This window comes from Monodon monoceros, unplaced genomic scaffold, assembly GCF_005190385.1.
Source record: "Monodon monoceros isolate NGI ecotype Baffin Bay Population unplaced genomic scaffold, NGI_Narwhal_1 Super_Scaffold_21, whole genome shotgun sequence".
Lineage (NCBI taxonomy): Eukaryota > Metazoa > Chordata > Mammalia > Artiodactyla > Monodontidae > Monodon > Monodon monoceros.
Window position 1 is genome coordinate 144908798 of NW_021703778.1, and position 18109 is coordinate 144926906.

General features: G+C 48.5%; 1 protein-coding gene across 4 annotated transcripts in view; it reads right to left on the reverse strand.

Moving 5' to 3' along the window:
- The window catches only part of DPF3 (double PHD fingers 3), a 244290-nt gene that overhangs the window by 74562 nt on the left and 151619 nt on the right, over positions 1–18109 (reverse strand). For all 4 annotated transcript variants that reach the window (XM_029237680.1, XM_029237679.1, XM_029237681.1 and 1 more), the window contains exon 6: positions 15975–16053. In XM_029237680.1, the coding sequence (XP_029093513.1) occupies positions 15975–16053 (79 nt within the window). The remainder of the gene's footprint in view (positions 1–15974; positions 16054–18109) is intronic.

An 18109-nucleotide genomic window follows, 5' to 3' on the forward strand; every position in this document is an offset into this window, starting at 1 on the left:
CCCCTGCTAACAGCTACTGAGCATGTACCATGTGCCAGGCCTGTTCTGGCGCTTCAAGTAAATCAGCTCACAGCCACGCGCATCCCCATTTTACAGAGGCAGAGCCAGGATAACGTCAGATGCCCCAGAAGGGCCGAGAAGGCTGGGGACTCAGAAGACAGCACTGGGCTTGGCAATTAGCAGGTCACCTGAGTGAGCAGAGAATCCACAGCCTCGAGTAGGATGACGCAAGGCTACAGGAAGCCAGGATGCTTTGGGGAATGAGGAAGTGGTGATGGGGCCGAAGGACCATTCCTTCCAGCATGGCTGTGGAAGGGGAAGGAGTCAGCTGGTGGACAGATGGGACTGCAGAGTCCAGGGAGTCTGAGTGGGGATTGTCCTTTAACAGAACAGGTCTTGATCAGGCTCGTAGGCTAAAGGGAAGGAGGCAGGAGGGAGGGGAGTTTGAGAGGCAGGTTTAGGAGAGATTGGAGTTCATGGAGCAAGATGCCTGGCCTCAAAACAAAGCTGCTGACCCAAGTCCCAGTCCCTCAAATGACTTCATCCTAGGGACGAGAGATTTCTAAGATTTATTTTGGTTGAAGAGCATCTGGGTCAGACTGCTACATTGTGATGAAGAGAAACGCCTTGGAAATCCTGCTTTGACTGGTTTGGAAGAGAAGGAAAATCTAGCACTGTCTCACCTTCTATATGTATTTCATCACATCTCCCTGCCACTCTGAACACTTGTGAGCCAGCTTCGTAGACGTGTGACCTGTACATTCAGACAGGGTCCTGGGTTCGGAAGGGTCCCACACTTAGTTTAAAGCCTTGCTCTTGCCATCTTGACACTTTTAATACTACTAAACAAAGGGGCCCTCATTTGCATTTTGCACTGGGCCCTGTACATTATGCATCTGGCCTTGGAAACCATTTGGGGCAGCGGGTGGAGATCTGGGACTAAGTTATTCCAAACAGCCACCTTAATCGTGTAAGAGCTGCCACAGTGAATGCAGGACCCAGCCAGCTCTAGTCGAGGGCAAAATTTCCCTCTGAAGTAACTAGGAAGCCTGGCCAGAGGGGTTAGCCACTCAGCAGTGGTCATTTTAGTGCCACCAACAGCTCTGGCCCTTCTTCTGGGTCGACCCTCCCTTCAGAGAGGCAGGCTCTGTATTGATGCGTGGGTAGGCTAGATCCGAACTGCCTGGGTTCAAATCCCAGCTCTGTTGCTGACTGACTGTGACCTTGGGTGAGTAGCTAAATCTCTCTGTGCCTCAGCATCCTCTCTGGAAAACGGGGATGATCATGACAGCACACCTACTGCACAGTTGTAAGGCTATGTGAGAGAATACATATAAGTGGTGCTGGGAAAACTGGACAGGTACATGTAAAAGTATGAGATTAGAACACTCCCTAACACCATACACAAAAATAAGCTCAAAATGGATTAAAGACCTAAATGTAAGGCCAGACACTATCAAACTCTTAGAGGAAAACATAGGCAGAACACTCTATGACATAAATCACAGCAAGATCCTTTCTGACCCACCTCCTAGAGAAATGGAAATAAAAATGAAAATAAACAAATGGGACCTAATGAAACTTCAAAGCTTTTGCACAGCAAAAGAAACCATAAACAAGACCAAAAGACAACCCTCAGAATGGGAGAAAATATTTGCAAATGAAGCAACTGACAAAGGATTAATCTCCAAAATTTACAAGCAGCTCATGCAGCTCAATAACAAAAAAACAAACAACCCAATCCAAAAATGGGCAGAAGACCTAAATAGACATTTCTCCAAAGAAGATATACAGATTGCCAACAAACACATGAAAGAATGCTCAACATCATTAATCATTACAGAAATGCAAATCAAAACTACAATAAGATATCATCTCATACCGGTCAGAATGGCCATCATCAAAAAATCTAGAAACAATAAATGCTGGAGAGGGTGTGGAGAAAAGGGAACACTCTTGCACTGTTGGTGGGAATGTAAATTGATACAGCCACTATGGAGAACAGTATGGAGGTTCCTTAAAAAACTAAAAATAGAATTACCATATGACCCAGCAATCCCATTGCTGGGCATATACCCTGAGAAAACCATAATTCAAAAATAGTCATGTACCACAATGTTCACTGCAGCTCTATTTACAATAGCCAGGACATGGAAGCAACCTAGGTGTCCATCAACAGATGAGTGGATAAAGAAGATGTGGCACATATATACAATGGAATATTACTCAGCCATAAAAAGAAACAAAATTGAGTTATCTGTAGTGAGGTGGATGGACCTAGAGTCTGTCATACAGAGTGAAGTAAGTCAGAAAGAGAAAAACAAATACTGTATGCTAACACATATATATGGAATCTAAAAAAAAAAAAAGGTTCTGAAGAACCTAGGGGCAGGACAGGAATAAAGACGCAGATGTAGAGAATGGACATGAGGACACGGGGAGGGGGAAGGGTAAGCTGTGACAAAGTGAGAGAGAGGCATGGACATATACACACTACCAAACGTAAGGTAGATAGCTAGTGGGAAGCAGCCGCATAGCACAGGGAGATCAGCTAGGTGCTTTGTGACCACCTAGAGGGGTGGGATAGGGAGGGTGGGAGGGAGGGAGACGCAAGAGGGAAGAGATATGGGAACATATGTATATGTATAGCTGATTCACTTTGTTATACAGCAGAAACTAACACCATTGTAAAGCAATTATACCCCAATAAGGATGTTAAAGAAAAAAGAGAGAGAATACATTGAAAATAGTACAGGGCTCACAGTAAGCCTCAGCCATCGTCAGCTGCTATTGTCAACACTGTGGATCCGCAAAGGGAATAAACCCTAAAGGGAAGGGGGTGGGGAGGACTAGTAGTTTGTCCTCTGAAGTCTGGGGTGATGGAGTTGCAAGGAAAAGAATGTTGGGAAAGATACATTCTGAAAATAAAGTATTAGAACCATCTGCTATCCCTTTATCATGTCAGCAATCTCACTCCCCACTCTTGTGCAGAATCAGACTGAGCCCCAAGACAGCTGAAGCGTTCAGAGAGGGCTGCGCCCCCATCCTCCCACTCCAGGCTCCCTCCCCAGGGCAAGCTCCTTGGCATCATGCGCCCCTGAAGCCATCACCCCTGGGACCAGGCACAAGCCTGTGCACAACCTCAGGTCCTTCTTTTCACCTTGGCAGCACGCACCTGGATTGTGTGTTCCAGGCGCCACGCACGTGGAGAGGAACGGCTGTGACAATGAGGAAGGTCCAGCTTGCCTTCCCCTCTCTCCTTCCCCCTGGGGCAGATCCATCTGTCAAGCTGCAGAATTAGTGCTTGCCCACTTCCCAATCCAGAGCTGCATTCGCCAGGCAGGACCTCCTGTCTGGAGTTATGAATACCTTCAGTGCCACCCCAGAATATTTACAACACACCTCTGCCACCCCACTGCAACCCTACACCACTCACCCCTTATGAGGATGCGGGAGGAAGCGGAGAAGGGGGAGGAGGGAGGAACAATCAGGGGCAGTTTGTGGGAACAAAGCCGGCTGCAGCAGACAGCAGAATCCTTCCTGCCAGGGAGAAGCGGCTGCCTTCCCCACTGATAACTTAATGACTCTGGCACATTTTCATCAGCCCAACTTGGAGCACGCAGTGGGTATCTGAGCCAGTGGTTTCCGAGAGCCTGAAAGCAGCGACTGAAAGCAATTACAGGATGAGCGTCCAAGAGACAAAGCCTGGACCTTGGGAGTCACCGGGCCACATCTCTTTCCCAGCTCTGCCCTGTGGCACTTACACACAGCCCTGAGGACACCACTTCCCTTTCTCTGCAGCTTGACTTCCTCTTCTGTAAAATCGACCCAGCAGTGCCTGTCACCTGCTGATGCCTCCAAGGCATCATACTTACAGACTATCAGGCAGGCACACATTCTTACACTGAATCTCACAACAGCTCAGGAGGTAGGGATTATCATCCCATTTTACAGAGAAGGAAACTGAGTCTGGGGGGCATTGAAACAATTCACTAAATGGCAGAGTCGGAATTTGAACTCAGGTCTGTCTGACTTTGAAACACACAGAATCAAAGACGTGCTAGTCATTCTCCATTCACAACCCCTCCCAGTGCCTGGAGCTGACCTTGATGGCCTCTTGCCCTCTGCTTCCAGTGGAGTTTGGCCATCGGGAGGCACTGGCAGGAGAACGGAGGGTGAGAAGAGAGGAGGTGGGGATCTGTGCCCTGCCCACCCCACTCAGGCTACCCTCCCTCCCAGATCCAGCTACCCCTGGGAGCCAATGTCCTCCCTGCTCCTTGGAACTCAGGATGGGGAGGGCTCCCCCTCTCCCTTGTTGCTACCTTTATCCTGCCCACACCTCCACAATCACTCTGACATCAAATTCTCTGCCATTCAGCCCATCTAAGGTTGAAACTTATGTCCTCCTGGAGCCAAGACAAATATAAACAAGGGTCATTTTGACAAGAGAATCATAGCCTACCAGACCGGTTCAGATGTTTGGGGACCTCCACACCTTCCTGAAAACCCTCGGTCTTCTCTCTGCAGAACCATCAAGGCGGGTGAAGGACCGTCTACACCAATCCCCCGGGTGGGAGGAAGCCCCAAGTGAGAAAAGCCCTGCTGTGAATGAGCTTGGGACAAAACCCAGGAAACACTGCAAAAGGCCACTAGCTCAGACCTGTGTACTCAGGGTAGGGTGTTAATCCCTACGACTATGTTAAGTGCCTAGGCTTTTTCAAGAGCCAATGATGGCCCCACAAAGCTCAAGTGATAAAAGTGGTGGCTTCACAGATAGCCCAGGTCCTGCAACATTTAGGCACCAAGAAGCTCCTCTTGGACAAGCACAGGTGGGCTTCCCTCCCCACCCCTTCTCGAGCCAGAGGCCAGCAGCGCGGGTGGCCTTCTGCAGACCTGGCGTCTGGCCCTGGCTCTGATACTAACCCACCGTACATCCTTGGACAAATCCCACAGCTTTCTGGACTTGGTCTCCCCATTTGTAACATATGGCAGTTGCATCAGACCATCTCTAAGTCTTTCCATTCTAACACTGCACAACGCTTTGTTTCTCTGGGTCCTCTGAGGACTGTGTGCCTCCTGAAGCAATTATTCCCTCAACTGTGACAGAAAAATGATGTAGATTCCCAGCCACAGAATCCACCCAGGGGCTGCCTACACCCTTCTCCCCACCCCACCAAGCCAGGTAGGCAGATGCCCTTCTGTGGCTTCATGTCTTCTTCCAGGCCACCCTTGATGCTTATTTTAAGCTGAATTCTTCTGGACAGAAACACAGGGGCTGGAGTAGGGGTGGGGTGTAATATCCTGATTTTTCAAAGCCACATTCCTCAGGGTCTGGCACTGACCCATATATTAGGAGTGAGCCCAGAGCCAGGATCTATCAAATGCCCGTGATCCACAAGTCCTGTGTCTTCATCAAGGGAGGGCATTCTGCGTATTGTAGGAATTTACTGTATGTGAACGTGGCTACATGTTCTTTTAAAAAAAAAACAGGAAGAACGGAGATAGGCAACAAGGTTTCATTTCAAAATACTCTATAACCTGATTCTGGATCCCCCGCAGAGAAATGCAGAAACTTCCAAAACCAAAGCATTAAATGTGTTAGCAGAACTCTTTCCTGCTCTGTTGAGAAGCAGGGTAACATGATTCTGGTGAACTCTGGGGTCAGTTGTCCTACGTCAGCTAATTGGTTGTGTGACCTTGGGCAAGTTACTCCAAACCTCAGTTTCCTTGTCTGTAAAATGGGGATAATAATAGTTTTATACCTCATGTGGGTATTGTGAGAACTGAATGAGTCCATCCTTGTACTTAGCACATTGCCTGGCACGCAACAAATGTTCAACAAACAGTAGCTCTTTCTGATCATTCAGTTCACTCTCAGAATGCTTCCCTGATCTCTGACAATGCCAGCAGCCAGAGCACAAAACACCACTGGGGACTCACGTGTGAAATAAATACCCTTTCTTGAATTAGTAGAAAAAAAAATATTTATTGAGCATATTTATGAACCAGGCAGTGAACTAATCATTTTTACACACGGTCTCATTTCACCCTCTTGAAAACCCTCTAAGGTCAATCTTATTGCCCTCACTTGACAGAAAAAGAAACTGAGGCTCAGAGAGGTTTTTGTGATTTGTCCTAGGTCGTGGCTAGGGAGTGTTGTAGCAAAGACTCAAATCCTGGGCTTCTGATTCAAGAGCCATCTTCTTCGGGCCACCATCCCTTATAGAGACGGTGTCTTTGATTCCTTATTCTAGTGAAATCATACATTAGCATGTCCTTAATTCACTTAAAGAGTCAAATATCATTCTTTTTTTAATCTTCATGGAAAATAATTTAAATAATAAATATTACTGTCAACATTTCTGGAGAAGGTAAACAGAGAAAGGCAAAAAAATCAGATGCAATATCATAAAGTATAGTAGCCTCCAAACATTTGGGAATCTGGCCAGTGGGCTCTCTTTGGGGATCTCGGGGTGAATATCTGACATAAACGCTCCTTCAGATCCTTGATTTGTGAGTCCTGACCTACCAAGTGCGTCTCAATGACCCTTACCTGAAGCAGGCCCCCATCCACCTGCGACACCGGTATAAGATCCTCACGAACTTTGGGGAAACAAATGTATACTAGCATATTTTAGACATTTCTGCCTGGATGTCCTGCCATGTCCACAAACCCATATGTCAAAGTTTCATCACTTCCCCAAATTACCTCCTCCTCCTCTAGAATATTCCAGTTAAGCCTCCCTCATGTCTCCATTACTCAAGCTCAAGACTTGAAGAGTCACTGTTGCCACCTCCCTCTCTCTTGTACCCCACATCCTGTCTGTCCTCTGCCAGGTTCTGTGGATTTTTCTTTCACAAAGTCTTGCTTGTTTGCCCCATCCATTTTGTTCCTGCTCTCGCCACTGTCCAGACTTCATGTCTTCTCCTTCCTGACTGGAAAAGGCTCCTCTTAGCCACAGGCTTCAGGCTCTCTCCCCTGAACACCTAATCCCCAAGATTAACCATTCCAGAGACGTCTCCAGGATCATCCATGATTCACCATTGACTGTACGGGCCAAACTCTAAGCAGCTCAGTCTAATGTTCCCAGCATCCTTATCCAGCTCTGTGCCCCTCAATCTCCCTACCCAAACACTCTGCTTCAGCCACGCTGGTCTATCTTCTGTCCTGGTATGTGCATCCCACATTCAACATTTTGGGAGCAGCCACTGTGCTGGGTCTGGGATGCAAGTTGAATATGACACAGTCTCTGCCCTCAGAAGGCTCACAGTCTAGCTTGAAGAATGGACAAGTAGACAAACTGTTATCATACTATGTGAGAGGTAGCCTATGCAGAGTTATGTACAAGGTAAGGTAGATTCCAGGAAGAGATGAGTGACGGGTGGGGGGATAGGGAGATTGCAGGGGAGAGAGAGAGAGATTGCTAACTGGGATCAAGTCCTGGATCTGCCACTTATTCACTGGGTGACCTCAGGAAAGTTAATTAACCCCTTTTCTCCACAGAATCCTTATCTGTAGGATGGAGATGATCATGCCATCTATCTCCTGGTATTTTTCAAGGATTAAAGAATTAATATAGATGAAACCTAACATCCCAGGCCCATATTATAAATCAACAAACTTGCCATTACTATTATTACCTCCGGCTGATTCCCACGTACCCCTCCTTCCCTGGAGACGTCCGTCAATTCAATACACCCTCACTGAGGACCTGCTTGGCATCCTAGGGAAGCACCCTCTGACATACCGGTCCCCAGCCCCAGACCACTCCCTCCCCTGGATTCCTGCAGTGCTCACTGCCTACTCAATGAAAACTGCTTGTGTTATCTCTTCCTGGGATATCAGCCTTATCTTGCCAACTACATTGGTGACAGAGGAAATAAGGAAAAGGCAAAGGTGGAAGAAACAGTCATTAAGCACATACCATGTGCAAACATTTTAATATATATTATCACGTGTAGCTTTCCTAACCGTGTACATCCCCACTCCACACCTCAGGACAATGGACACTCCCAGCAGCAAGACAATTTTCTCGAAAAATTCTGGATAACAAGCTAACAAGTGGCAGGGCCACAATCTGACCTCAGGCTTCTCACTCCAAAGTCAGCGCACCTTCTTTGTGCAGCTCTTGCTAACCCACTTCCCTGACCCCCCACCAGGACTTGAAATAAGAGAAATCAAAGGCTGTGCACCAGGCACTTTGACCTCACAGTTCTGCTTCTAGGAAATAATAAAAGCATTATGCAAAGATATAGCTGCAATATTGTTTTTAATAGTGAACAAATTTTAAACTGTCTAAACATCCAACAAGTGGAACAATGACTGAGCAAGCTGGGGCATGGCCATATCATGGAACACCATATAGCCTTAAAATGTTGTCATAAAAATGTCCTTATTGACATGGAAGGATGGTCCTCATGTGTTGTTGAGTGGGGGGGATGGGTTAAAGTGGTATGTATCATTTATTGGGGGGAGGGTATAGTAGACAGAGACAGCGAGAACCCTAAAATAGGATACAACAAAACAAAGTGGAAATTACCTCTGAAGAGTAAGATTATGGGTGATTTTTATTTTTCCCTTTATGCTTATCTGTAATTTCTGATTTTTCTGCAATGAACGTATACTGTTTCTGACTGGATAAGAAAGTAATTCAAGAGGGTGTACACATAGGTATAAAACAAACTTACGATTACCAGAGGGGAAGGGGGGAGGGATAAATTAGGAGTATGGGATTAACAGATACATACTAGCATATATAAAATAGATAAACAACAAGGATTTACTGTATGGCACGGGGAACTATATTCAGTATCTTGTAATAATGTATAATGGAAAACAGTTGAAAAAAAGAACAATATATATATAACTGAGTCACTTTGCTGTACCTCTGAAACTAACACAATACTGTAAATTAACTATACTTCAATTAAATAAATAAATAAAAGAGGGTGTGAGTTACAGCCCAGAAAAGGCAAACCTAGGTTTGGTGGTCAACGGGCAAGGTTCTTGAGAGAGCTAGAGGGTATGAGGGCATGAATGAGAAATTTCAGCCTCTCCCCAGCCCTGTCTCCTACCAGCCCTGCTGCGGCAACCTGCAACCTGTGTCCATGAAGCGAGGACATTTAAATATTTAAACAGACCCAGCTTTGCAGGAACAAATGCACTCAGTCTCCAGGGATCAATCCCATGCCACAGGCCCTGCTCCACAAATCAAGTTTCTGGGGCACTGAGCCTTTCCCACCCCTCCCCCGCTGCACCCCACGCAAGAACCTGCAAGATAATAGCGGCAACAACTGAGGGATGAGGCCGGCTTCCCTTCAGCGGCAAGGGCGGCCAGCCTGAAGGCCGCGTTATTGGCTTTTACCACTGCAGCTTGAAGAGAAAAGCACGTGAGCCTTAGAGAATGGGGGACCTTAATGCCCTCAAAAATTTTTTTTAATAAGACTGCAGTAGTCATCTGATTCTTCCTGGGCCTCAGGTATGGGGGAAACCGGAGTGATTTTAAGGAGGTTGAGGTCAAGCAAAGTTTCTAGAACGCCTTGGGAGCAACTATGCCTGCCCCATGCGCCAATCCAGGCTGCTCTCGGCCCCGCGGGGTGGTCTCCTGATATCCCACGGCCCAGCATCCTATCTCTCAGGAAAAGAGCCTCATTGTTAAGCTGAGAAGAACGGAGCCCATGGCGCGGGGGAGACGGCTGACTGAGGAGCTCTAGAGACTCAAGGAAGGAGCTCCCCATCATTGACAAATGAGGAAAGTGGTACCATAGCCACTGAGGGGTGGAACCAAGACGACACCCCCCAGACCCTGCTTCTTGCCCCATACATTCTCCCTGGGGTATACACCACCCAGAAGGGCAGGGAGGAACCCAGACCCTATTCTGACACTGCCCCAACTGGACAGAGTTACACCCCACCAGATTTCTAGAAGGGAGGAAACACTGTGAAGTCACAGGCCACACGATCGAAAATACACGTCTGTGGGATGAGGGTGGTAGAGGACAAAATTCTTGCTGATGTGGAGGCTGAGTTGAAAGGGATCACTCCTGCTGTGTGAATACCTGACATGACTCAGAGGTGAGTCAAGTTCCCAGGAGGGCTTCAATCACGTCTGTTTGCCTTTTGTCACTAAGCTACCCTAATGACCCAGTTAGGGGTGGGAGGCAGAGTGATTTTAATAGATTTAAATTTAAAAGGCTCAAAATTATGTAAACTATTCCATTCCACTTCAGCTATAATTACTGCCTGACTCCAGCTTACCAACCTGACACCTGGAAGCCGTCTGTCAACAGTAGCCAGGGCTTCACCTCATAAATAAAAAATAAAAATAATGAGCAAGCGCTCATTCATTCACAGTTAAAGCATGTTTTTCCTCAGCTCTTAGGACAGCCAAACTCCATACTGGTTTGGAGGAGGGCACATTTAGCCAGATGTTTGTGCAGAGATGTACCGGGGTGTGTCAGCTCTGGAGCTGGAGAAATGAGGATTCATATCCCTGCTTTAGCATTAACCGGCTGTGTGATCTTGGACAAGTGCCCTCACCCCACTGAGCCTGTTTCTTCTCCCTAAAGTGAGGTCAGTTGTCCCTGCCTCTCAAGTTTAGTGTGGGGATTTACAGAAATGCTTAGCACAGTGCTCTGCACACACAAGTACCCATCAGCAGGGGTTATCACCGTAATCAGAAAAAGCTGGGAGCAAAAGACAAGTGTTGGCAAGGATGTGGGGAAGTTGGAGCCCTCGTGCGCTGCTGGTGGAAATGCTAAATGATGCAGCCGCTATGGAGAGCAGTATGGAGGCTCCTCAAAGAATTAAGAATAGAACTACCATCTGATCCAGCAATCCCACATCTGGGTATTTATCCAAAAGAGTTGAAATCAAGATCTCAAAGAGATATTAACACTCCTATGTTCATTGCAGCGTTATTCCCACTAGCCAAGACGTGGAAAAAATCTAAATGCCCATCAGTGAATGAATGGATAAAGAAAATGTGGTATACACATACAACGGAATATTAGTCATCCTTTAAAAGGAATATTGCATTATTCAATACGCAATCACACGGATGAACCTCAAGAATATTATGCTAAGTGAAATAAGCCAGTCCTAGAAAGACAAATACTGCGTGAGTCCACCTATATGAGTTCTCTAAAGTAGACAAATTCAAAGCATCGAAGACTGGAATGGTGGTTGCCAGGGGCTGGTGGGGAGGGGGTGATAGGAAATTGCTAACCAACAAGCATAAAGTTTCCATCAAGCAAGATGAGAAACCTCTAGATATCTTCTGTACAACAATGTACCCCTACTGAACAACATATATTGTGCACTTAAAAATTTAAGAGGGTAGGTCTCAGGTTAAGTGTTCTTTCTACAATGTAATTAAATTTAATTTTTTTAAAAGAAAAAATTGGGAAAGGAAAAAAAAAAAACTTCACAAATCACTTCCATTGTGCCCTGCAGAAGGGCAAATGCGTGCTTTGTTCCTCCCTAAATGGCTGAAGCTTAGAGACAAAATGTTCTCCTTCTCCCTGAACATCACCCCATCACCACCATCTTCTTTCCTATGATGCTCCTTGAACAAAGAAAATAGAAAAGTGAGTCTCTCATCAAGAGTCTTCCCCAGTGATGCTAACAGAAAATCCAAAGCTGGGAACAGTTAGGAAGAGAAATGGCAAACCCTTGAAATTATTTTCAAAATATCTCAGTAGCCCAAACCCAAGGATTTCTTTCATATGTCTATCCCCAGTTATCATCTCACCTATAAAAGGGAGTTAATTACATTATTGGGATTTAAAGCCATTAAGTAAACTAAAGTCAAGTACTGGGTTGCTGAATTTTATTTCAGACTACTGAGTTTTATATCAATGTTGAAAGAACAGGAAAGGAAAGATTCTAAAGAGACCGACTAAAACAGCAATGCAAGCTGGTGGCACTCTGCCTGGAGAACTCCTGGAGATTCCAGAACTTCCAGATGCAAAAAACAGGGAATAATAAAAGGGTTGATCAGTCAGAGGCCAGAAGCCTTCGAATTTGAATGCGGTAGACCAGTCATTCTCAAAAATCAGTATTCATAATTATCGCCTGAGAAGCTCTCAAAAATGCAGATTCCTAGGCCTACTCCCAGTGATTCTGACGTAGGAGCTCTGGTGTGAGGCCCAAGAATCCACATTTTAATAAACAGCTCGGTTATCTCTGCCCAGGTGGTCCAGGTCCACACTTTGACCAGCACCAACAGCCTTTCCTACAAAGTCACATGTAGGTGCTTTGCTGTAGGGAATGAACACTTTCCCTTTGGCAAGAGGTTGAAAGGGAAGAAACAGAACTTTAATCCTGAAGCTGGGTAAACTTTCAGGATAATTAATAGAGATTGGTTACTTGCTGGAAAATGAAGTATTCATCTACACACACACCATGGATTGGGTAAAAAATAAATTATGTTCAGATGATTTCAATATTTCTCTGAGATGGAATAAATTCAAGGGCTGAGTGAAAGGTAACAAGCAAACTATCTATCACCTGAAGCTAGCAGCTAAGATAATATTTCAACCACCCACCTTGAAAGGGAAGCTTGGACTGAGAACAGAGCAGGACAACTATATAGGAATATACACCAGGAATGGTTAAATACAATCACATCTGAAAAATAGCTACAACTACTCCACAGAAACCCGGAAAGAGGTGGTGGGGTCCAAGGTGGCCTCATATTTTCATAAATAACTCCAAAGACGGAGTGGAGATTATGCAAATCAATCCATGGACAATACAAAAATGGCAGGGATTGTGAATCTGTGGTGAATTAAATTTAACTACTGGGCAATGTCTTTAAATTTGCCTTTATTGAATCTTGCATATTGAAGTCACATATTATTGTATCTCTTTATGGAGACTCAATAGGGCCGAATACAGAGTGATTTATGGAAGCAGGAATAATCAAATGTAGAAGTAGAAAAGAGCACACACCTGGAGAGGCATTGGCCCGGGGGTCAGGACAGGCACCGGGTGGGAAGTGTTTGAGATGGTACACAGTGCAATGGGGTGGCCAATTACTTCTATTCTCTACAGATGTGGGTGGTGTTAAAAGCCGACGTGTAAAATAAACAAGGAAATGTGTCTGTTACTCTTTGAACCACTTGGCCTGGGTGCTACTTCCAATGAAAGTGCTGAGCTTAAAATAAACCTGGAAGAGAATTCTGAGCTGGCCATCGCAGAAATTATGGGATGCGTCCCTAGGTAAACCAGGAATACAAGGGGATGTCATGAGGGCCTCCAGCATAGACGAAATCCTGAAGGTGCCTATTTGTTGGGAAAAGATGCACAAAAGCTAAGCGGGCCTGTAGGAGAGAAAAATTTCAGCTCCTATTAAGGAAAAAACAATCATTCAAAGCACAGTTGGAATCATGGAAGAAAGGGCAGCTTATGGTAACACCATCCCTGGGGACATTCAAGGAGTTGACGAGACACCTCTCTACTTAGGATGCATTAGAGATTATTAAAAGCATTCCTTGCTCAGCTGGGGTGGGGTGGGAGGTGGGCCTTGTGACCCCTCCAAAGGTCACTCGTATCCCAAAGGATCACATGTCTGAAGGGCACCAGATAAAAATAAAGTCTATTAATCACTGAGCTGCCACACAATTTCCTAAGAGAGCCAGGATAGAGATGGGCGTTCCACGGTGGACCTTGTCCCGCCGAGGGAGGAAAAAGCAGGCAGCGCCTGTGCAGGCAGAGCCAAGACATCAGCCCCTGAGACTTCCAGAAAGCTGCCACCAGGCCTGCAATCAGGCCTCCCAAGCTCCACAGGGTAAACAGGAGGAGACACAGAGCCCGTGGGGAGGGGAACAGGAAACAGCACATGGCACTGAGAGCCCTAAACAAAGCCACAGGAGCTCGGGGGCGAGGGGGTGAGCCAGGCCAGACAGGGACACCCACGAGGGCACTGCGTGGATTTAATACTAAGGAGGCAAAGGCAGGGAAGACAGGAACTGAGGGGAGGGTGGAGAAGGGCGCACGGGTGTGTCTGGGATTATTTCCGGCTGAGAACCCGATGAAAGCTGGAGAGAGAGCGTGAAAGGTAATGCCACTATCTGTGGTAGCAGAAAACCACCTAAGAAAATACAGCTTTTTGAAAGAGGAATGCAGTGGCAATGCCCAGTTCCAAAGCAGCTCTTGGCCTTCTTGATAGCTGGGCTGCTCTGGCCAGACACAGCCGGAAAGCCTGCCCCCTGGGGGTGTGAAGGACCCTTCCCAGCCCAGAATCAGTCTTCCGAGGGCTAGCACGCTTGGGCTTTTATACATCAGAACAAAACTGAACCCCATCCAGGAAGCAAGACCCAGGCGGAAGCAGGCACCTCCTGGTATTGCCGAGAGACATCAGGCCCATGCCCTGCCCCCTCCTCGTGCTGAACCGGCCTCGGCTTGGGGTGGAGATGTTACCTGCAGGAGTCGCCTCAGGAGTGTCATCTGCACGGTGTATTAAGCACCCAGGTGGGGGTCATGGAGTTTGAGCTCTTCTAGCAAAAGGCTCTCCAACCAGCTGTCACCCCACCGGGCACAGAACAACTTTTCGAAATCAAAAGAGGCCAGTGAAGAGGGAGGAAAAGGGCACCACCCCCGATGTACTCCCTGTGCCCCATCTTCCCCTGGGTCTCTCCCACTTTCACAGAGACTGCAGACACTGGCAAGGCGGGCAGGACGCCCGAGGAACCACTGTGCCCGGGGCCCTGCCTCAGCGGTCCCGCTGCCATCCTCACTGCAGCCCCTTCTTGCCCACGGCGGAGCTCTGCTTCCTCAGAGAGGAGAAGGTGGGAAGGGAAGATGGTCAGGGAGAGAGGTTTCGAGGGCTGCCCTTGCCATGGAGCGAGCAGATGGCACCCGATATGGTGAGAAGATAACTAGGGAGAGGATTTTTTTTTTTTTTTTTTTTTTTTGGCTGCACCACACGGCATGCAGGATCTTAGTTCCCCGACCAGGGATTGAACCCAGGCCCCCTGCCGTGGAAGCGTGGAGTCTTAACCACTGGACCACCAGGGAAGTCCCTAAGGCAAGGCTTTTAAATCCACCCCCCAGGGGCTTCCCTGGTGGCGCAGTGGTTGAGAGTCCGCCTGCCGATGCAGGGGACACGGGCTCGTGCCTTGGTCCGGGAAGATCCCATATGCCGCGGAGCGGCTGGGCCCGTGAACCATGGATGCTGAGTCTGCGCGTCCGGAGCCTGTGCTCCGCAACGGGAGAGGCCACAACAGTGAGAGGCCGCTTGCCGGGGGGAAAAAAAAAAAAAAAAAAAAAAAATCCACCCCCCAGTGCTCTGATAGGTGAGAAAGACAAAAACTCTCTCAAGCTGACAGCAATCCCTCTGAAAGCTGCAGGTCCCTGGAGGTCCACCCGCTGCCACCGCCCCCGCTGCTCTGCCCCTTGGCCCCTCCCCATCTCTGTCTGCAGACCCTAAACCCAGGAGCCAGGCAGTCGCTTGTCCAAAGATGTTTCAGAAGCAAGCAAGAGAAGCTGGAGATGGATCGAGGGCCATTTATTAAACTAAGTCATGGTCAGAGAAAGATTCATAACCTGCCCCACCTAGGACAGGAGAGCGAGAAAGAGAAAGGAAGTTAAAGGGAAACAAATGAAAAGCCACAGGAGCCAAGTACCTTTGTTGGAGGATTTTGAGCTATGCTTTTGTTTGAATTCTCTGAAACAGAGAAAGAAATAGAGGATGAACCTTAAGGAGACAGAGAGTGAAAGAGAGAGAGCCGGAGGAAAGCCACGAAGGAGAGCGCTGCAGGGAGAGGAGCACAGGGCGGGGAGGCCTCCGGGCTCGCTTCTCCTTCCTGCAAGCAACACCAGGGCCTGGAGCAGCAACGAGGGGAGGTCAGGGCGTGACTGTGGTGAGGCAGCAGCAGGCAGGCCCGAGAGCAGAAGCCAGCGAGCCTGAGGCTGGGGCGGCACAGGAAGCATGGGGCCGGGGCAGGAAGGCAGCGTCTGCCATACTCACTATCACAGACGTAAGGTTTGTCGTGGTCTTCCTGAGAGGCGGCGTCGTGCCTCCTTCTGCCACCTGTAGAGCCGCGAGCCTGGGGAGACACGGGAATATTGGCATGCTTGTTATGCTGACAATCACTACGGTTCCTGAGCACGTTTTCTGTGAGGCCCTGAGCGCTTCACCCATATCTCCTCATTCAACTTTATACTACATTTGTAATCTCTCATATACCAACCCCATTTTACAGGCCAGGAAACTGAGGCCCAGAGATGCTAGGTAACCTACCCAAATGACTCAGCTACTCACCCGTATCACTTCATTGAATCCTCACAACTCCAAGAAGCAGGTGCTACTATTATCTCCATTTTGCACATTTAGGAGACTGAGGCAACAGAGGGGTTAGGTAGCTTCCCCAAGGTCACTTGCTCACTAAGTGCAGAGCCAGGAGACAAACTCAGGACAGTCTGACTGCAAAGCCTTGAGCAGTCAGAATTCCCATCCTCTGCTGTTGCCCCTAGGATCTCTTCCTCCAACTCCTTAGCCAGCTTCGCTGAAACCACATGTGGGTGCCAACCCAGCTCCCCTCAGCTGCCCAGATAATGGGCGAATTAGAGCAAGTAGCGTAAATGCAGCTATCACCCCAGACTCCTGTGTTCACGCTCCCCTCCAGCTCAAGTCTCTCAAGAGGCAGCCAGGGCTTCCCTGGTGGCGCAGTGGTTAAGAATCCGCCTGCCAACGCAGGGGACAGGTTCGAGCACTGGTCCGGGAAGATCCCACGTGCCTCGGAGCAGCTAAGCCCGTGAGCCACAACTACTGAGCCCGCGTGCCTAGAGCCCATGTTCCGCAACAAGAGAAGCCACCGCAGTGAGAAGTCCAGGCACCGCAACGAAGAGTAGCCCCCGCTCGCCGCAACTAGAGAAAGCCTGCGTGCAGCAACAAAGACCCAACAGAGCCAAAAATAAAATAAATAAAATAATTTTTTAAAAAGATGAGATAGACCAGAAAATGCTTTAAAAACAAAAAGAGGCAGCCAGGCCTAGCATCGGGGCGTGAGCTCCCCTCCCCCCTGCTCAGCCTACTCCATAGGGCAAGCTTCCGCTGAGGCCCCCCTGTGTGGTCTGCCTCGGGGCTCCAGCCAGTGGCAAGAGCCCTTGACACCTCACACTCTCCTGGGGCTGGACTCTTGAGACCCCCACCCTGTGTGCATCTCCACCAGCATCATCCGGCGTGAGGGTGGGATGGGCTCTACCTCCAAGGATAGACAAGAGCAGCCAGAGAGGGAGCTGGCGGCTGGGCAGCCCCAGGACAGTGGCTACAAGAACATGGCAAGGTTTATTTTTAGACCTTTGTAAGTCCCACACCGGTCACATGGGTAGCACCCTAGCCTCCTCCAGGTCATTCTCTGGTAATGAGCAGCAGTAAACTCCCAACCAAGGAAAGGGCCTGCTGGGGTCTTTGGGGACAGAGAAGAAGGTGCAGCAGATGAGAAATAAAACATGGCAACACCTGGTGTGCAGGGAAAATGGGGCAGTCCCAGGGGCCTGGTCTGGAAAAGTGAGCCCCGGGGGTACTTCATGGTCAAAAGGCCTTGAGTTGCTCACACACACACACACACACACACACACACACACACAGTTTCCCTGGGGATGTCACAGTGGAAAGGCCTGTACCCCAGCCCTACGGGGGCTCACACTCTCCCCAAACACACACCCTTCACAATCAACACCACCTGCCAAGCTACCAAGGCCACCACCTCCTCCGCTGTCTCTTTCCAAAACAAATTACAAAGTTCCACCTCCCTCCTTCCCTCCCCTCCAGGGCACTTCCCCTCCTAGCCTCCCCGCCCCCCACCCCTGCACACGCACCAGCCCGCAGTCCCCTCCTCTCGCCCTCATTACTCAGAGTTGACCCCAAGAGGGAGCTGGGCGGCACTGGCAGTCACCCCGAGGCACTGACAGGCCTCCCCGCCTGCCCACGTTGAGGGTGGTCACCCTCAGCTGCCCGCGCCCCGCCCCCAGCCCCCCTTGGAGAAGCCGGGGACAGCTTGACGTGTGCCGCCCGCAGCCCTGTCACAGGCGCCTGGGAGCAGGTGAAAGCAAGTCAAGCAGAATGACAGAGGCAACAGCAGACTCAGGGAGGAGGTTCTG